This window comes from Biomphalaria glabrata, chromosome 1, assembly GCF_947242115.1.
Source record: "Biomphalaria glabrata chromosome 1, xgBioGlab47.1, whole genome shotgun sequence".
In the NCBI taxonomy this organism is placed as follows: Eukaryota; Metazoa; Mollusca; class Gastropoda; family Planorbidae; genus Biomphalaria; species Biomphalaria glabrata.
The window spans coordinates 48,548,963-48,571,264 of NC_074711.1; the positions used below are offsets into that span (position 1 = coordinate 48,548,963).

The 22,302-nt window shown below is 35.0% G+C and overlaps 1 protein-coding gene across 2 annotated transcripts in view; it reads left to right on the forward strand.

Moving 5' to 3' along the window:
* The window catches only part of LOC106077929 (QRFP-like peptide receptor), a 110,167-nt gene that overhangs the window by 77,880 nt on the left and 9,985 nt on the right, over positions 1–22,302 (forward strand). The window contains exon 6 of one of the 2 annotated variants that reach the window (XM_056040791.1): positions 1,972–6,526. The exons of the other annotated variant lie outside the window; for it this stretch is intronic. Coding sequence (XP_055896766.1) covers positions 1,972–2,079 — 108 coding nt within the window. The 3' untranslated portion in view covers positions 2,080–6,526. The remainder of the gene's footprint in view (positions 1–1,971; positions 6,527–22,302) is intronic. 2 annotated transcript variants of the gene reach the window in all.

The window sequence follows — 22,302 nt, forward strand, 5'->3', positions numbered from 1 at the left end:
CTAATAATCATTAATATTATGTTCCGATTTTTTAAGGAAAACAACTTCCTAACACCAAACTATGGTATGAAAATCTCACCACAAGGCTATGGTACATATAATTTTTATACAATACCATCTCAAAAATTTAATTAAAGGTATTAGATTTATCTGGAATTCTCTTTTTCTTTCACTATATATACAAACATCCGGAACAATCTGTTATAGATACTTAAAACTATTGCGATTTTTCGGAAGGAAATTAAAGGTTAATCAAATTTTTAATGACATTTAGCCTTTTTTTGCGATATTAACATGACGGACAGACATACTGACAGACAAAACGCACAAAAGTGCTGCTTTAAATAAAATTCTATTAGAACTTCATGCACCATTGCCCATGAAGGTTCGTTTACTCTTTCGTGTTAATAAAGACATTTTGAGTTTAACTAGTCCATTGCGAAGTAATGGAATTTGTTTTCCTTTGACGTCCTATGAATGATGCTAAAAATGAAATGATAAAAGAACTCACTCGGTGCACCAATGTCTATGAACCCTCGACAACTTGCTCGTATTGTTGAAGACATTTTTAGTCTAACTAGGCCGTGTGTTGTAGTGGATTTTTTCCTTTGAAGTCATATGAAAATTCTTGAAATGAAATGCTAAAACAACTCGGTTTATTAATGTTTATTAAGCCTCGTCATCTGAATCGTATTTTAAAAAGACATAATAGCTAGATTTAAATTCCGTTGCAAAAACACTAGATCTAGATTTTGTTTACACTATTTCTATATTTTTAAAACTAGATCTAGATTTATATTCTAAAAATCATTGTAAATTCTAGATCTAGAATTTCTAGGTCTAGTTTAGAATGATATAGACTAGATGACTAAATCAATATCTAGAATTTCAATTTCTTAAAGTGTAGATTTTGATTTCCAAACGTCTAGATCAATATTGCAATGTTATAAAGTACTAAAACTAATCTACTATTTTAGATTTAATGTTGCTCGTATTGATAGATTATTTAGGCTTTTTGCATAAATCAAATCTAAACTACATCTAAATTATTCCAAATTTATATTTTAGATCTAGATCTTAAGAGTGCTTAATCAGATATTTAGTTTAGGTAGATCTACATCCTCATTCTTGTTCCATTTAAATGAAAATGTCAATAGCTCTGTTGGTAACTGTGTTGAGACATTGAGCAGACGTTGCTCGATGCATGTTCTTTTCTTTTTTTTTTTCCATTACAAATCAATGGCAAAAGATTATCTAAAATTGCTCGTCTGACATATTGTACATATCCGGCAAATGTAATGCCGTAATGTGTAATATATCTCTTTATCAATAATAAGCAATTAGTTTGTTATTAAGTTAACAGCAATACTTGGTCGAGCGGTTGGCGTGCTGAACTGATTATCTCGACGGTCCCGGGTTCATACCCTGCTCGCTGCTATCCCCATTCGTCCAGCGGAAGGTCTGGACAAAGAAGTAAATTATCTTTAACTTTGAAGGAAAATCCGAAACATGCAAAACAAAAAATTTTTTTTTTTACAACGGCAAATGAATCTTTGAAACATTATTACTTTTGACAATCAAAACAAAATAATGTCTTGAATATTCCTTGCAAACAGGCAGATCCGACAGGGATCCGATGGGGGCCGCCTCTAAGTTTACAAATTCTCTTTGTAATATTGTTTTTTTTCAAATCTACATTATGCTTAAACTAACTAATGTAAGAGTTATCAGTTCATCGCTGTCAATTATTTCGTACCTGCATTGCATTGTATTCAAGAGAGATAGATGCAACAGTAATGGTGGATTTTTAAATGTTATGTTAAATTATACTTTATACGTTTAATAAAAAATATATAAAAAAGAAACAAAATGATGAAGCATTTATTGTATACAAGTATTAATTTAATTACTGTGTTGTAGATTTATAAGCAATTAAATAATTATTTGCATTATTCAATTATGTTTATCAAGCGACAGTCCTACCAGACTCAGTGTTTGCCTACACAGACTCAACAAGGAGAGAGTTTAATGGTGACTTGCAAACAAGGACACGACCGATATGGAACTGAACCTGTTTAAACTGATCCATTGGAGTTGTTAAGAACGATATTTTGTTTTGTTTTAAATATAATGTGGTTTGAATTACGTGACATAATTTATTGATTAGATACTATGTAGTTATTATGTTGCTTATTGAGTGGTCAGGTCAGATGAATATCTTTTATTTTAGGCCTGCCAATACCTTCAATCTATAAACAGTTATTATCTGCTCAAATTCCAGTTTAGTCCACCCAGCTTTAATTAGAGATGGGAATCTAACACAACTTTGAAAGTTCGGGTTCGGTTCGGTCAGATCTTAAGTTCGGGTTCGGTTCGATGTTATGAGATTAGGTAATAGCCAAATTTATAAACATGTAAAATAATGTTCAATTTAATTGAATAGGTCTCTTTACGTCTACTAGATGGATGGTAGCTATTTCGTTTAGTGGACGCTAATGTCAGCGTTTACATGCGAAATAAACCTGTTTTTCTTGTAGTTTTTCTTGATTTTATTTAGATGTGATGTGATGACACTTTAAAAATATATTTTAAAATAACACTGTAAAATAAAACGTCTTCTTATTCAGACTCTATTTCTGTTAGATAATTCTTTGAAGTTTTATGGATCAACGCTTGAACTGTTACAGTACTAAGCATATCATCACATGGTTCTGATTCAACATCTTGCCGCAGACAATTTTTCTGATAATTTTTGCAGCCAGTTCACTGTGACATCCACTCATGCTTATGGTGGTATCAGTAGTAACATTTCTCCAATAGAAGAAACTCCCCCAGCGCGGGGCGGAGACCCGCCTCAAAGCACTATTTCCGCTATTGAAAACCAACAAAATGCATTATCCTGCTATTAAAAAGTTTTATTTTAAAAACCTAATCTGCTATTCTTTCCGACTTAGACCCTCCCCGCCGTTCGGCGTATTTAGAGGCAAACTGGTTCCACAAAAATCTGTCACTGGCAATGTCTGAAGCCTCTTCCCACCTGCTCTAAGGACCTCCATGAAAGTGTGGCGTCAAGTTGTATTAGGATGTCATCGCAACTCTTATTATGCGAAATTCCTTTTGTTGGAGAACATGTCTCGAAAATCTCATGCGACGCTCTTTCAGAACCTTATTAAGGGGTCGACTCCCAGTTCGGCATAGGATTTCCTTGATTTAGACCCGATCTCTATAACTGACTCCTAAAATCTGTCTTAGCCATCTCTGTTGAGCCACATTTAGTGTTTTTCAATTTCGGCAGATGACTATTCACTACACTTTATTAATGGAGCCCAGTCACTGGTAGAAATGTGTTAACTCTCTTGACTACGCTCTTGGAATTAGGTGACTGTAGTTTGCTTTAGATTTTATATCGAAAAGAGAAGTTTTAAAGTAAAAAAATCTCTTTAAAATCAAAACCCCATTTAGCTACGGTCATAGAATTTGGAGACTGTAGTTTGCTTTAGAATAATATTGAAGAGAGAGGTTTTCAACCTCAAAACTCTCTGTAGGGGGATTTTAAACTCAAAACCATCTGGAGGGGTTTTAAACTTTAAAAAAAGCCATCTGGAGGAGGGGAGTTTAAACTCACAACCCCCCATTGGCTTGGCTACGCTCAAAGAATTTTAGTGTGTAATTTGCTTTTTTTTTTTTTGAAGAGGGTTTTTTTTAGCATCAAACCCATCTGAAGAGGGGTTTAAACGCTCATAGCATTTTGAGTGCGTAATTTGCTTTTTTTTTATATTGAAGAGGTGTTTTTTCGCTTCAAACCCCGCTGGCGGGAGGGGGGGGGTTTGAACTCAAAACCCCTTTGGGGTTTTAAAGTGAGTAATTTGCTTTTTTATATTGAAGAGGTATTTTTTAAACTTCAAATCACAATGGAAAAGGGGGGGGGGGGGGGTTAAACTCAAAATCCCCTTTGGCTACACTCATAGAATTTTGAGTTTTTAATTTGCTTTTTTTGATATTGAAGAGGGGGTTTATCGAAAATTTTGGAGGGGGTTTTAAAATCAAAATCTTCCTTAGCTGTGTTCTTGGAATTTGGGGATTGTCGTTTGCATTTTTTTTGCATTGTTTTATAGAAGAGGGGGATTTAACTGCAAAACCCCCTGGTAGCGGGTTTTAAAATGAAAACCCTTTTGGCTGTGCTGGGACAAGTGATGGTTTAGTATTAAAATATCACCTAAAATAAACAAAATCAAGCAAAAAATCAGTCACTAAATTCCGATCACCCCCTTGCGGGGGGGGGGGGGATTTCATTTCGTGGGTGGGGGGGGAGTGAACCCCAACCCCCCTGGCTACGCCCATGTACATTTATATATTACGACAGTGTGGAATAGACATCTATGGTTGTAAACACTGTAGATCAATATTCGATAAAGAAAAAGCATAAATCTATATTCAAGTTTTAAATATACCCAGATTGCCAGATTTTTATACATTATTATATACAACTAGCTATTTCACCCGGCTTTTTTTTCGGGGGGGGGGGGGTTGAATTGTTTTTGTTTTCTTATATTCATGGCTAGTTTCTTCAAGATTGGTACAGAATCTTTTTTGTTTTATTTGTTACTAGACATATATTACCCGCGGCCGCGGGTCTCAATTCGCGTATCACTGTCGATATAGTCACTAAGAGATTTTTAGAAACAATAAAACGAAATAATAATGCTATAAGTAAAGCGAATGTGGAATGCGTAAATGTAAAAATAGTATGAATGGAGCTATCAAATTAGCTAATCGACCAAAATCAATTTTTTCAAATAAAAACATTTGCTTGTAGACCTACATATATTTGATTAAAGTATGAAATGAATAGACTTTATTTGTACCAGTTTATCTGTGGGGTCAGTGCATTTGCCTTGATGTAGACTGCTATTGAAAAATGTATTTTTTTTTTAAATTATCATGTATAAAGTGTAAGTTAATAAGTAGATCTAGACTTTCTAGATCTAGAATCTAGATATTTCTAGTATAAGTATCATCTAAAATCTAAAGGTTTTCCCAAGCGGTACAGATCTATATGCTAGATCTACTAATAAAATAATTACGTTTTTGTTTGTTTTTGTTTCAATTATGAAAGCTGTATGTAGACAAATAGAAGTTGAAATGTTTTCTGTATAATCTATAATTACTAAAGATCTAGATCTAGTTAAGATCTCGCTGTATTGTTTACGTTTTATAAAATGAAAGTAGATTTTAGATTTATTTTTTAAATGTGTATTCTTCATTACCTTATCTTATCTTATCTAATACAGATGTTACTTCAAAAAAAGAAGATGATTACGTCCTACGCGTCATGCATTCAGTTATGCATAATGACTTAAATTCTGCCAAGTCACTGCTTTTCCTGGCTAGCTCAGGCAACCCATTCCATGCTCTAATAGCACTAGGGAAGAAGTAGTATTTGTACAAATTTGTCCTACCATATGGGATAAGTAATGTGCTTTTATCTTTGTGTCTTTCTGAGTATTTTATTAAATTGTGTTTTTGTATTTGAAGATTATGGTTCAGTGTTTTATGTATAATTGCTACTTTACTTTTGCGTCTTCTGTCCTGAAGGCTTTCTAAATTTAGTGATTTAACTAAAAGTGTTACTCTAGTCAAATGTGAATATTCGTTTGTTATGAATCTCACTGCTCTATTTTGTGTCTGTTCCAGTTTCTTAATGTTTTCTTGAGTTGAGGGGTCCCAAACAGAGGATGCATATTCTATTATTGACCTAACTGTTCCCTGGGGTATGCCTGAGTTAACTGCTATTTGCGTTGATTTAGAGCCATTCATTGTTACAGTTTGTTCTCTCCCTATCAGAAAATCTTTAATCCACTGATGCAATGGACCATCAATGCCAAAATATTTTAATTTTTTAAGTTCATTAAAAGTATTGTAAAACGTATATTTAAGAGAGTAAAATATTGAACTCTCAATGATTTAAATATAAAAATAACGCAAAATAGAGTTTATTCAATTTATTAGTCAAAAGCCAACATCTGTTTTTTTTTTATTTAGAGCCGAAAGTTCATGACCTCAAGACACGTTGCCTTGGTACTGTAAACTGTAGGTGACATAAAGCAATAAAAATATATTTAATAATTAAATCGAACGCTCGAATGTTAATGTTCATATAACATTGTTAGTTTAATTTTATTTAGATCTAGATCTAGAATGTATTTAATTTGAACGCCACAGTAGTCAAGTCAATAAATAAAAACTTTGAGCCTATTGTAGTAAAAGACTATACACTTTGTGTTGCCCTAGAAAATAGCATAGATACAGTAGATTATAGTGTTGACCTAAATACCGCACTATGATGAATGAAATGCTTGTCGACACGGCTAATGTATATATGTAGCTACGTTGTTAACAGGTCTAAATGCGCATAAGTAAATCTGAAAGAATAAAGTAAATTGAAAATAAAGAATTAAAATTAAAATGAATCGGTAGTTGTATGCTTAAATGCTTTAAAAACACAACTGAAAGTAAATTGTATTATGTAAGTAGTTTATTAGTTTAATAATATGCCTTTATAATGCGCGATATTATGACCTCTGACCTTCATTTCATTTGTACCACTACGTGGCGCATGCAATGATGCCGCGAGTTACGGAAAAGTATGTATGCTATTAACATTTAGAGTGAACGATTTTATGTAAAAAATGTTTTGTAAATTCAAATTTGAAGGTTAATTTTCATTAAATCATCTCAATAGACACTAATTTATATTTTCATGTGTAAAAGTAAAAAATTATGTTTTCTTGAATTAGGGCTAAATTAGATCTAAGAGATTTTCATCTCTGCACATGCGTGACCTCTCCGTCTTGTCTCATCATGTAGAAATGGTAAACATGACATAGATCCATAAAATACTATAGCTATAACAGAGTTGAGCAACTTTTTGTTTGAGAATCTTAAGTTTGTTTTAGGGCTACAATACAGACACTATGGTCTAAGTTAGTACCCAAAGAACATTTAAGCCAAGTTTTATCAAGATTGGTCTAACGGTTTTGATTTCTATTCGGCACATAGCCTACATACATACATACATATGCCTTGCATTCTACTTTATACTATAGATAAAAAATAAGTTTTTGTTTGTTTGTTTCTTATTTTACCGTACTAGATCTAGAAAATACTTGGGCAAGGTGGAGTGTACTTTTAAGTATAATTAATGAACAAAATAGATTTTAGCCTACTTGAAATATACCTTAATAGTTTTAATAAATAATTAAAAAAAAATATATTCCTAAGTGGGCCTCTAATAGTAATTTGAAAGTTGTTTTTTTTTCCTTAACACAATCTAAAATAACGACTTACATCTACAGTGATGTGCAGTTCTAAAAATGTTTTTAAAACGCCCACTTGAAGGTAAATTATCAATAGGGTTTGTTGCTGAACATAAAAATTATATATGTGTCAGACGCGAATAGCCCAATTTTCAGTAAAAGAAATTACAAAAGTCATTTCTGTATAGAAGAAGTTACGAAGGCTATATAAAATACCACAGATCTATATATACTACAATAAATATAGGTTTTTGATTGCTAGTTACGATTTATTTAGGTAGGTGCTGTTTTACTATTACATACCAAGTATTAGAGTTTAGAAAAACCCAGGTTTGTTTCTTGTGCAACGCTATTAGCTAACACCTCATATCATCGCTCCATTAGTATATTTAGATCTATAATCTAATTCTAGTCTATATCTATATATAAAAATCGAATAGATCTAGTAATAGTATAGATTCTATCTTGAGACTAGATTGCTGAGTCTAGCCTATGATATGCCTATTGTTAGTTTTTATTTAAAAAAATGTCTAGATATTAATAAAGACTTAAGTTTTTTAATTATTAGATAAAGACATAGGACATAGATTTAATAATACTGTAATACGTTTACTATACTCTATACTTAATCTACTAGACTAGAGATTTATCTATAGATCTATCTATAATCTAGTCAATCTAGATCTATACAATATTCATTATAATACTTCTACTTATAATGACTTATTTAATAAGTTAGTAGTTAGACTTAGATCTATTATAGTTTATTAATAGATTTACTTTTCAATGCCTAGACCTAATAATAAAATTGCGAATGATGTCTATAATTACTGATTTTTTTTTTATAATAATAGGCCTACTAAATCTAGGTCTAGACTCTACTTAAATCTAGTCTAAAATAATGACTGTCTAAGACTCTAGATGATTGAGAAGTTCACATAGAGGTGTTTTTAATAATACGGCATGTCGGCTGAAAGTATATAAAGTGCTTTTTTTTTTGTAAAAATAAAAAAGAGGCTCCGGTACTCAGTGATAGATTGCCTAACTTTCAACTAATAATAAATTAACAATTAACGTTGAATTACAAGAAAAGTAATCATTGAAAATAGGTGCCGGTACCCCGTACCGGTGCGTACCGTCACAAAAATATATGTATATCTCAATCTTCTTTCATTTAATTTTTTTGCGGGGTTATTGCTACTTATACATTGATACCGGATCGATTTAAATAGGGCCTAAGTATACAAGCAGGATTTCGAGCATTGGATAAATTTATTTTTTAAGTACAAAGTTTTATGAAAGAAGCAATATATTAGTTGTTTGAAGTTTTTAACTTCTTAAATTCAGGCTAAAAATATCGAAGCCTACATTTTTACACTCATTTCTAAACAATTAGAAGAGATGGACTGACTCATAGTGTAGCTTGTGTACATCTGCAAAAACACAAACTCAGTTAGACTTTGAAAACTATTAAAAGAAAAATTTAGTGATTCTTTTTACTGTATAATTCTATTATTATTCCTTTTTAGAATTAGGATATAAACAAAAATTTGCCATATGACTTTATCTAACAGAAAAAAAAACAACTTACGTCTATTTATGCGGTTATTTATAGTTACCTAGTAATATAAAATATATTGAACTAACACGTACATTCATCATAATGCAGCCATGCGATTTTTCGTTTATAAACATAGCATTATTTAGGACCAATATTTTACAAAGGCTGCTTGGAGAAATCAGGTATACCCATTAGGAGAAAAACGAACCTTTTACTCAAGAAAAATTTAAGAAACTAGAACAGACACAAAATAAACAGTGACATTCATAACAAAAGAATATTCAAAATTGATTAGAGTAACACCTTTTTAAGTAATCATTTAAAGTTTAAAATCACTACAATTTTTTTCAACAATTATTTTGTGTATGAAATTGTGTATCGGAAAATACCGGGTACATGAAATAAGCTAGTCCTAAAAAAACAACACAGATCTTGGGTAAAATACTCATCAAATAAAGTACTGTAAATGTGTAGTTTCACGCGCTAGTTTCAGGTCTTTTCTTTTTATAGCCTATATCGGGTTATATCCCAACTACCCGTATTTTTGTGCAGAATTTTTTTCTCTATCAGGTACACTTAAAATTATAACATAATAATGTCAGTTTAATTTAAAAAGAGAACTGAAAAATACAAAGCGACTTCCGGCCCAATACTTTTTAATCAAAGAAACGAAACGGACTAGTCCAACAAACCCTATTGAATAGACTATATTTTGTACGTTCACTTCTCAAACTAAAAAGTTATCTTTTTGAAGATTAGAGTGAATAGATCTAGCCTTGGCCAATCAAACAGATGCAAACGACGTGCTATTTACTAATCTAGGGAAAGGTGTCATAATTGTTGTATTATATAAGGTAGTTTATTAATGTCTAACATGTTCAATAATACACCTTGTCAGGACTGAGTTCTGGTCAGCCTGCGTCTCCTGTTTACTGTAGAGGAGAAGGGGGCAATTCAGGTTGTTGACTTCAAAACTGTTATTGTTTTGGGTTGTTTTTACTTGGTGAGATGTTTTTGTTGAATATAATGTAACTCATAATAAGGCAGTGTGGTTTTGTTCCTAGTCCAGGACAGTTGGACTTTTGGATATAGATATTGTGACAAGTCAAAAACTCGCTGTCAGAGTCACTCAAAATTATCACAGCATTAATTATTATTTTTCATTATTTATTTGTTTTATTTTAATTATTTCCCCATCCTACCCCTTAATGCTCCACCCGCACCACCCTTTTCCGCTCCAGGCTAGACTTAGTTGACCACATTGGAGATAGCTAGGCCACGTCTTTCGATTTGTCTTCCCTTGACCGGGGCAAAGATACACACAGACTCTTTGATCTTATCGGCAGGATGTCTGACAGCCGCAGTGGACACCACCTTGTGTGGCATGCAAATCACTCCTCCCCCCACCCTTTTTCCTATGTCTCTCTTTGATCTAGGAGACCACGAGGACAAACACGCCCATTGACCTCCCAATGTGCGAATCCCATCTCTTGTTTGACTTCACCCACGTGTAAGATAATTCTAAGCCTAGGACATTTCCTGTTTCCGCCCACATTTTCCAGGCCTTTGTATATAAGGTAAATTAAATCAGGCCAGACTCTCTTTCATTTCTCATTCGAGCTGAGCTATCGAGTCTGGACTGCTTCATTTATTCTTACTCCTAGAGGAATACCTGGTGGTAAGCCGAACTTAATCACAAGTTCCATCTTAGTTACTTTGTGCATATTTCTCACTGAGACTACTATGTGTATTTTATTATTTCATTTATATTTAATTAGTGCATTGTGTATTTCTCACTGGCGTAAGTACAAAACATAAACATGTCCTATGTATTTATTTATGTATTACATTAATCTATTAATGCTATGTTGCTCAATTGATCGTTGGTGCAACCATGTATATATTTGTACATCTTATTTTATTTTCTTTATCTCGGCTGACAACCGTGATAATTTTACTAGCGCACTAATACTGCGTCTAGAAAAGAGTTATGAGTTATCTCCCCTGTATTGAATTATCTCACATGTAGTCATTTTACTCTAACGAGAGTTGCGCCGCTTGAACGGACACCCTCTCCATTCAAGCGCGCTCCATTGTTCTCGACCCACGGTCATATGTAAACAATCATCTGGGTCGCTGACCACCGCCCATTCCCCCCCCCTCTCTTTCTCTATCCACCTGTGTTATTTATTTGAGAGTATTATTTCCCCTTTTATGTACATTTTTATATTATTACTTTCCCTTCTATGTACCTTTTATATTGCTACTATCAGCCATCTATTTTCCCAATCCCATTTGTCATTATCTCCCCATTGTGCTCTGAAGCAATTTTACCAATCTGACGAATGCACCTCAGTCGAGGGCATCGATAAGATGCATGAGAGACATGTCCTAACTTGTCTTTATTTATCCGCAGCCTCCCTCAGGTGTCTGCCTATTTATTTATTGGATCAACGATCTATTTATCTGCCTATTTATTTATTGGATCAACGATCTATTTATCTGCCTATTTATTTATTGGATCAACGATCTATTTACCTGCATTTGTGCTTAGTGCTATTCAGCACTGCACTTTCCTACTGAGATCTGCCTATTTGCTATTTGATGTTCAATGTCTACTCGACACTACTCAACTCTACTACTTGGCGCTATCGGCTTTGCCCGCCTATTCGACAGCTCACCTTTCAACCTGTTAGGTGCGATGTCCCTATAGACTCAGGTCTGTGTGAGACATCATAGCTACGCCAACCCTCTGCAACTCACTGGACATATCCTGTCAACTACGCTGCCCACGGCAGATCAGCTCTGCCCGCAGTAACCTTGTGCCCACGGTAGCCGGCCACCCGCCCTACTGTGCCCACTACAGATATTAGAACTTGGGATTGAGACTCCACAAGAACTATATCACCGGCGTCCCTCTATCCGCTAGAGCGCCACCTCCAGCTGCAGAACCTCAAGCCAGGACACAGCCAGCTGCGACATCAACAGGAAAACCAGCTAAGTCAGAGGACAAAGTGACATACTCTCTTATTAGGTGCAAGAGTGATGATTAAGTCTAGTATTATTTAGAGATAGATGCAAACCCTCCCCCTTTTCATTCTTATATGTATATTTATGTAAATAAATATTCTTTATTTTTAACTTTTGTATCTATCTTTCATTGCTTTGTCTCGTTGCGTGTCTGCTCCCGATTCATATGCTGATAGGTTGGTGTGTGATAGCTTTAAAAATAATCATCCCCTAGACATAAAACGCGCCAAACTCACGTCACATTCCCCCGCCTGTCACAAATATAGTCTAAGTGTAGACTCTTTTTCTGTGTTGTCACTATTCAGTCTATGGAATATTAAGCTGATATATTTTTAATCGATACTGGATATTTCAAATGTCTGAACTGATTCTGTATTATAGTGCAGATAATGTAATAAACATATTACATGTCTGTGAAGTGGCATTCTGAATCTTATTTTGTCGTTGTATGTGTCGTTATGGTATTGCCCAGGACTTGGGTACATTTAGTATTACACATACGTATATTAGAGAGAAAATGAGTCTTGACACACCTTTAATATTTTGTTGGTTTTTGGCCTTTCATGCTTATTTGATTTGTATCTCCTTGCTGCTCATGTAAGCTGCAGGCGATATTATGAATGGATCTATCGATGTCATGCGGACCATTCGGCTTAGATCCAATATTGTGTCCACAGAGTTTGGCAATTTTTTACATTATTTTTTAGGATCTTCACTTTATGGTAGGGCGACTTAACATATTTTAGGTTTACCGCTAGTATCTAAGTAGCGTTTATCCGAAGTTTTATCAATATTGGTCAACTGGTTTTAATTGCTATCGAAGACATACCTACATATATAGTTACATACCTACTGCTTACATTCAATTATATATATTTAAATGTAGGCTACACTTAATGTGAGGAACTTAGCTCTAGATCTTATGAATTTGTAATTTTCTGTCACCGTTTAAAGGGCTTATATCTACCATTTTGTAAACTAAAAAACACACACATAATCATATACTAAACTTATAGGTCTACATGGATACATGTAGGACGTAATTATCTTGTTAACTCTGCGACACCTCCGCTCTTTATATAGGGTCCCTGCAGGCCTTCTAGAACCGGACGGAACATCGCTAGACGTTTCTAGCTTCGTCACATGACTACATCCCTCGTGACGCTCCTGAGCTCTGTTCACGACGGCGATCCTTCCGAACCGTCATGTTGACACTCGTCTCGGCTGACCGTCGTAACTGGTCACGGTTGACCGCTCGTCTAGCGCTGGCCTGGGGCAATTTGCATCGGCTGACTACACACATACCACTACCCCCATCTGTGCCACCACCAGGTTTATAACACTATACAGAAAACAACTAAGACTTCTTGAGTGCTTTCACCAAAGATGCTTGCGCTCCATCATGGACATACGGTGGCAGGACCGCACTACAAACAGCGATGTCCTTGCCAACGCCGGTATGGACAGTATAGAGGGACTTCTTATGTTCCGACAGTTGCACTGGGTAGGGCACGTCGTTTCCCGTATGGGAGACGAACGTATGCCAAAGGCTGTCTTTTTTTGGTGAGCTAAAAGGTGGTCGACGTAACAGAGGCGCCCCACGAAAACGCTTTAAAGACCAGCTTAGCCGTCAACTTTCCTTTGCTGACATAGAAGAGAGCATCTGGTTCTATGCGGCCTCCGAACGAGACAGCTGGAGGTCACTCACAAAGGCCGCGGGAAACACATTTGAGACCAAAAGAAAATCTGATGCCGAGGACAAACGCAGACGGCGAAAAGAAAATCTAAATCGACCACCTGCGGACAATTGTTATGCTTGCCCTGGATGTGGTAAAATATGTATGTCACAGCTGGGGCTGCACAGTCACTGGAAATACTGCATTCCTCACTAATCTTCGGACTCGAAGACAAGCCTTATTATTATGGCTTTAGTAAGAATCATCAAGTGATGCAAAATCTCTACGTTATAGTGTAAAACATGCACCTAGTAACAAAGTAAAATCGCGCATTTTTTCCTAAGAGTTAAAAACATCGCGTTAGTATTCTAAAGAAGCGTTATTGTGAGACATCTCTGTTACTCCGACAACCTTTCAGCTTACTAAAAATAAAACATTGCCAAAAATATGTTCGTCTACCATACGGAATAAGTGCCCTGCAATGCGTGACTGTCGGATTATAAGAAGTTCATACCATTTTGCAAGAATATCGCTGTTTGTATTGCGGTGTTTGGGGAAGTCGTTCAAGAAGTCTTAGCTGCTTTCTATAAAGTACTCAGATTCACATAGAGGGGTTGAGAGAATCACTGGTTGACTCTGATTTTTGTAGACAGTCGGAGCGATTTATTTCGCCACACTCTCGCTTGGAGGCGTCCAAAAGCACGACTAACCCTGATCACATATCAACCTCCCTTTAAAGTAGTTTAAAGCAATGCGTCATTTGATACTATGGTTCCCAGATATGTGAAGTTGTCTACCACGTTAAGGGATGTCTATTCGCGCTGATCTTTGGGCTGAGTAGATTTTATTGGGTGACTTCTGGAACATGACTTCTGTTTTACCGAGGTTTATAGGCTAACCAAAAAAAAAAGCAGCAGCGTGATGAAAATTCGTTGCCCTCGAGCTGGATATCGTCAGGGCCTGCCTTAGGCATATGCTGCCGCAGTGGACCCCTAAGATTCAAAAGCCCCGCGCTAATTCTAGGTGTAAATTATTAAATTAAACCATTATAATTTATAATAGGGTTCCCTTGTTTTCAAGGAGCTCCTGGAAATCTCCTGAAACTCATAAAAATGTCCTTAAAAAGACACAATTGTCATTTTGGGGTGTCAATCAATATGATAAACGCCAGTCCAAAAGACGGCATCGTCAGCTTTCATTTAATAAAAATGTAATGCAAATACAATTTAAAACACAATAACTAATCATATATAAAGATATTTAAACTCGCTTATTTTTCTTCCATAGTTTCATAATGGATCAATGTACAATAAGATGGTGCGCTAATGTTTAATCATGCCAATTGAATCATTAAAACTTGTTCTTGTTTGCGAAGAAATGTCTTAGTGTACTGCTGTGAGCCTAGTGACGTAAGCGGTGTCAAGTTTTTTTTCCCATTGACGTCATATAGAAAATTTCATTCATAGAACATTCTAGCCAAAATTAATTTTTCGAAAAGAGCTATTTTCAAACCGATATAACGGTCGACCGCGAGTTTTCCCGATGTGGCCAATGAGTTGAGTTTTTTTTCTCACTAATATGCACGTACCTTGAAATTTTAAAGAAAATTGTTAGAGCCGTTTTTGAAATAAAATTTATATATATATATATATATATATATATAAATATAAATATATATACATACATACACATAAGAATTGCTCGCTTAAGAGTATAGGATTCATTTTAATAAACATAAACATATTTTTTTCCTAATTTCCTGCTTATTTAATTTAATTAAAGTTTTTTTTTTCTAAATCGCATTAATTTTAATTAAACTACTTTATTTTTCATATCTATTATAAAATATATATTTTTTTACAGTCAATATAAATTATATATCAAACTACAAAGATATGCATAAGAATTCCTTTTTACCCTTTCTTTATTCTCTGACATGTAAATCATTTGTAATTTCATATCTTAGATAATAGTCAATTTTTTTTCGCAGATTTTTTTCTTTGCAATAACATTAATATATTATCTTTATTTTTTTTTATTTACCATTTTGACTAAATACTTTTCATTAATAAAAAAGAGGATTCATTTCTGAATAATCTGATATACAACACTTAAAAATGCAGTGAAGATTATAAAACAGATATTACCTTAGATATACATCACTTAAAAATGCAGTGAAGATTATAAAACAGATATTACCTTAGATATACAACACTTCAACATGCAGTGAAGATTATAAAACAGATATTACCTTAGATATACTGTGACAGGTGGGGAAATGTGATGTGTGTTTGGCACGTTTTATGTCTAGGGGATGATTATTTTTAATGCTATCACACCCCCACTTATCAGCATATGAATCGGGAGCAGACACGCAACGAGACAAAGCAATGAAAGATAGATACAAAAGTTAGAATAAAGAATATTTATTTACATAAATATACATATGAGGATAAAAAGGGGGAGGGTTTGCATCTATCTCTAGTATATTCTATGTTTAATCATCACTCTTGCACCTAATAAGAGAGTATGTCACTTTGTCGTCCGACTTAGCTGGTTTTCCTGTTGATGTCGCAGCTGGCTGTGTCCTGGCTTGAGGTTCTGCAGCTGGAGGTGGCGCTCTAGCGGATAGAGGGACGCCGGTGATATAGTTCTTGTGGAGTCTCAATCCCCAAAATCTAATATCTGTAGTGGGCACAGTAGGGCGGGTGGCCGGCTACCGTGGGCACAAGGTTACTGCGGGCAGAGCTGATCTGCCGTGGGCAGCGTAGTTGACAGGATATGTCCAGTGAGTTGCAGAGGGTTGGCGTAGCTATGACGTCTCACACAGATCTGAATCCATAGGGACGTCGCACCTAATAGCTTGACAGGTGGGCTGACGAATAGGCGGGCAATGCCGATAGCGCCAAGTGGTAGAGTTGAGTAGATCTCAGTAGGCAAGTGCAGCGCTGAATAGCACTAAGCACAGATGCAGGTAAATAGATCGTTGATCCAATGGATAAATAGGCAGGTAAATAGGCAATAGGTGATTCTTGGTAGCAACTAGGCAAGTGCAGCGCTGATTAGCACTAAGCACATAGATAGGCCAGTAGGCAAATAGGCAATAGGTGATTCTTGATAGCAAATACAGTGCTGAGTAGCACTAAGCACAACTGCCGGTAAATAGATCGTTGATCCAATAACTAGGCAATAGGTGATAGGCAAATAGGCAGGTAAGTGATCCGATAAATAGGCAGACACCTGAGGGAGGCTGCGGATAAATAAAGACAAGTTAGGACATGTCTCTTATGCATCTTATCGATGCCCTCGACTGAGGTGCATTCGTCAGATTGGTAAAATTGCTTTAGAGCATAAAGGGGAGATGATTCAATACAGGGGAGATAACTCATATCTCCTTTCTAAGCGCAGTATTAGTGCGATAGTAGAATTATCAAGGCGATCAACCGAGATAAAGGAAATAGACTAAGATGTACAAATATATACATGGTTGCATCAACGATCAATTGAGCAACGTAGCATTGATAGATTAATGCAATACATAAATAAATATACATAGCACATGTTTATGTTTTCTACTTACGCCAGTGAGAAATACACAATGCACTCATTAAATATAAATGAACTAAGCAAAATACACATGATAAAATCCAATGGAAATATACACAGAGTAATTAAGATGGAACTGGTGATTAAGTTCGGCTTACCACCAGGTATTCCTCTAGGAGGGAGAATAAATGATATAGTCCAGACTCGATAGCTCAGCTCGAATGAGAAAGAGAGGGTCTGACTTTATTTAATTTACCTTATATACAAAGGCCTGGAAAATGTGAGCGGACACAGGAAATGTCCTAGGCTAAGATTTATCTTACACGTGGGTGGATTTGACTCGAGGTGGGAGCCGCACCTTGGAATATCACGCGGTGTGTTGACCAGGGTAATCTCTTAGATCAAAGAGAGACTTGAGAGAAGGGGGGGGGGAGAAGGATTAGCTTGCATTCAAACCAAGGTGGGGTCAACCGCGACCGTCCTTCAGACATCCGGCGGGCAAGACAAAAGAGATTGTGTGTCTACCTTTCCCCGATCAAGGGCAGATAAATGAAAGGACGCGCCTTAGCTATCTCCAAGGTGGTCAACTAAGTCTAGCCTGGAGCGGAAAAGGTGGCGCGGGTGAAGAAATTGGGGTTAGGACGGGGAAATAATTGAAATAAAATAAATAAATAAGGAAAAATAATAATTAATGCTGTGATAAATTTGAGTGACTCTGACAGCGAGTTTTTGACTTGTCACATATACAACACTTCAACATGCAGTGAAGATTATAAAACAGATATTACCTTAGATATACAACACTTCAACATGCAGTGAAGATTATAAAACAGATATTACCTTAGACGCGTAGAGGTGTAAATCCAATTGGAAATCATTTTGGCAGAAAACAATACCCAGTGAAAAAGAAATATTTACATTCTTTACACACACACACACACACATACCTACATATATTTAGATTATATTGATGCTCCTGGAAAGCTATTGTTTTGTCAGATCCTCATGGTATAGACGAAAACAATGTTTCACACAGAGCCGAGGTTGCGACGGGCAACCCGAGCAAAAGAATCTAGTGCGCTTCCGTTGTGATTGACTCTTGCAATAGACACAAGGGCAATCATTCTCTTCATATGAACAAGATGGGGCCAAGGTGCCATTTTGCTGTCAGCTTTAACAGTCTTCACTTTCACCTGTCTGGGAACATCAACCAGTGCAGTGGCAGCATCAACTAAACCATCAATTAAAGTTTCTTTAAATTTTTTTTAAAAAAAGCTTTTTTGAAGGCTGGTCACATGTAACCTGTGTGGCATTGTAAATGATGAGGGCACTAATCTGTGCAATTTGTAATACCCAGAAGAAGACTTTCTTCCACCATTTCATGCACCACTAGAATGCACAGAATAATAAGAGAGCATTTGGTCCGCTCTGTCGCAACCATTCATCATCCTATTGTAGTCGTGAACCATTTCTGGCTTCTCGACAACATTGCGCTTATGATGCACAATAATAATGCGATTGGTTGATTTTGTGGACACCATAATGCAAGGCCTCTTAGCTTTTTTATCCTGCCATGCCACACAAAGAGCATCTATACTGCCCACAGACTTGTAAAATTGAGTTTTTCTGTGACGCAGCTTTTGCTTCTTGAGCTCGGCAGGGAAATTTTTCCTAACCAAGTTGACTCTCAGTATAATAAAATCTTTTCTGAGTTAGATATTCCAAGAGATCTGTTGATGTATAATATCTATTAGCAAAACTATGATGCCCACTTTGAAGTGGTTGTAGAAGAGTATCAAATATTTTTACTGCATGGCTGGTAATACTGTTTAAAGAGTCTGAGTAAGAAGTGTCACTTCCATAATAAGTTATAAGATTTATCACATAACATGTACTACTATCACAAAGGCCATAATTTTTTATGTGGTCCTTTTCAGGCTTACTAGGGTTGTACTGTAATGGTCCAAACCTGCCTTTAAATCATATAACCATCTCATCAATAGTAACCTCCTCAAAAAGATAAAATGCCTTTTGAAAATTTGAACACATCATCTTTACGAAGGGTTCAACTTTATCCTTACCGACCGAGACCGCTCGACCTACATGCATCATGCTTAAGAACAAGAACTCAAATCTAGCTCTTGTAAACATGGTATTAAAACATGGCTGATAATAAATGTCTTTATTAGACCAAAAGTCCCTGACAGACTTTTTGTTTTGTAGACCTATCGAAATAAAAACTGCGAGAAACTTGTACATTTCTGCAACATTTGTGTCTGTCCAATTATTAAAAGTGGACCTGACAGTGGGAGGATTGTGTTTTTGAATCACAATTTTAGCATAATTGCTATCAACTAAAAAGGTCATGATACAACATATTTTTACATTAATAAAAAATAATGACGATTTATTTTGTCGGAATTCGGACTTTGCGGAACAAAATAAAAGTGCCAATGAGGAACGGCGTAACATGTGAGTTTTTTTAAATGTTTTAGCGGGACGGTTCCGATTAATGCGGAACTGTAGGCTCATCTGCAAGTAGCACATAAAACTGGACCATATCTAGTAGAAAAAAACCAACGTTGGAATCCCTGAGAACATATAATTTTGAGTAGGTTGATCAAAAATAAAGTAATTTTGTCATGATCTTTTGTTCTAAAAAAATATATCTACCATGGATGAAGTTTTTAAGAATCTGTTTATAAAGAGCTAAAAATCATTTTCTAATCAACATGGGTAAATCGCGCGCGTTCGAGTCTGTAATTTTTAAAGAAATACAGTGTAGGACGCGCAAACAGGATGCGCAAAGACCTATTTTGAAGTCATTCCTTTAGTATAGTTCCATGCCTAGATCTTAAATTGCAAAAATAATAATTATGAGATGAGTGAGCTCTTATTTTTTGATGATCTAGATCTAAACATTAAATTATATGTTACATAGGTTAGGGTTAAAAAAATTACTTCTTATAACTATTTTACAAAACAACGCCTTGTTTCAGCTTTTTTGAAGTTTTTCTTAACATTTGTGCGTATTGTTAGAGATCTCCATGTCCATTGTAGGTATTTTTACTAGATATAATATATGTCTGCGTTAGGAAGTTAATTTATTTTCCATAAAAGAAATTACGAAAGTTTATTTTCCATAAAAGAAATTACAAAAGTTTATTTTCCATAAAAGAAGTTAAGAAAGTTAATTCTGATAGAACACATGCATATATAAGTGTTGCATTGATGCCGGAGAGAATACTAGATCTACTGTTTGTGTTTTAAATTTTTGTTGTTGTTTTAATGTACTATGTTGCTGCAAGTACGTTATTTGTTTCAGTCGCATGTTTATGTAATTATTTAAGTATAAAGACTAATATATATATATATATAATGTATAGGTATGTTTTTTTTTATCTCTGTGTGAATAAAATGTATAAAAGAAAGTCTATTTACGCAGATGGTGTTTTATAATTTAGAAACTTAGAAAAACCCATCTTCTTACTTATTTTACGTATAAAACGGACCTCTGGTATTATTGTCAATTCTTTTGGAAGGGTGGGGGTGGGCGATTGCATCTAGGGTTGGGGTCGGTTTTATTTTTGTACAAAAAATCACAGTTTATGAACAAAATTAGTCAATATCCATATAATATCTGCTACTTATTGATATTTTAACCCATTTTATATTATGTTGCCCCTTCTGGTATGTTGGCCAATGATGTATGGTGGGGCGATTGCATGTACCTGGTGGGGGAGGCAGTCTAATTTTTGTGCATAAATCACAGTTTGAGAATAAAACTAGTCTAGATCTATAAATCAATATATTATATTGTGTCTGCTGCATTGGGGAAATTTTCGTTCTAACACTTGCACACTTAAGACTAGATACAGGCTGGAGGTGATGCAGTAATTAGCCCACAAATACAGGCACAACTATAACATGTAGGCAATTAAAAACAGATGTACACATATAATGAGAATACAATGAGATTTTAAAAAGGCATGAGTATTAATCATCGTTGATTGTTCATGTTGTCTCTATGCTTATCTTATATGCTTCTGATAGGAGGCTCGTCTGCGTCGTGATTAACAGATGGGATGGACGTCTCTAGTTGGTTGAAGGATGGGGCTGGCTCATATAAGGTTCGGAAGAATAAAATTTAGGCACGAGCATTGGGCAGTGGGCACTGAGCACTGGACAATAGACCGCATATAAAAAATAAGTAAACTTAGGAAAAAGAAAAACAAGGTTACAAAGACAGTTTGTGTGGAAACACAAACTCAAAATCGGAAGAATGGAGAAAGAAGATTGACAGATCTTGTGTAGTGCCCCAAGGGTCCAGCAGACCTAGGGATATTTGAAAGTGAAGGTGAAGTTAGATGTGAGCTTGGCCTAACAGATGTCATATAATGACTATCTAAATGATATAATTGTTTTGTAAAGGGTTAACTCTTATTCAAAGCCTCAAGAAACAAAAAAAAAAAAAAAACATTTCCGTAAAAAGAAGGTACAAAATATTCCATATCGAATTCCTACAGATATGTATGTAGTGCATGGTTAGTTCACACAATAATTATGAAAAACTACTTATATGCATATTAAATTTTTTCTCTTTAAATAAAAGTAAACATTTTCTTTTTGTAAATGTAGTAGTTAGTATGACAGAACTTACTTAACTTACCAATACATTTATAAAAAAAAATATTTTTTCAGAAAAAAATCTAAAACCGTTTGCATAAATGTTTTAAAAATATGGTAAATATTCATCTCTCTTACTAAATAGCCTCCCATGTTTGTTATTATTAATATGGAATAGTTGTAAAAAAATGTGTATTTTTAAGAAAAAAACTGCTTGTATAGTTGATTTTAAAAATTAATTTTTCGCTTTCAGAAAAAAAAAGGAGCCGTTGCATCAGAACTTTGAAAGATCTAAAATATCATGATGTCGGATTTTTAATATATTTTCTAGTTTACGAGATTTAAACGGGGCGGACGGACGGACAAACAGACCACACAAAACTATTTCCCTTTCGGGGGCCGCTAACAATGCTTTCAAAAATACGAAATTAGTGTGATATTTTTTAAAATGCTTTTTTATATAATGCAGCCTTTTTGGAGAAATACCGAAAATCAAATATAATAGAGATAGAGCTTGTTTTTATCAAATAGCAGTCGTCAGGTGACG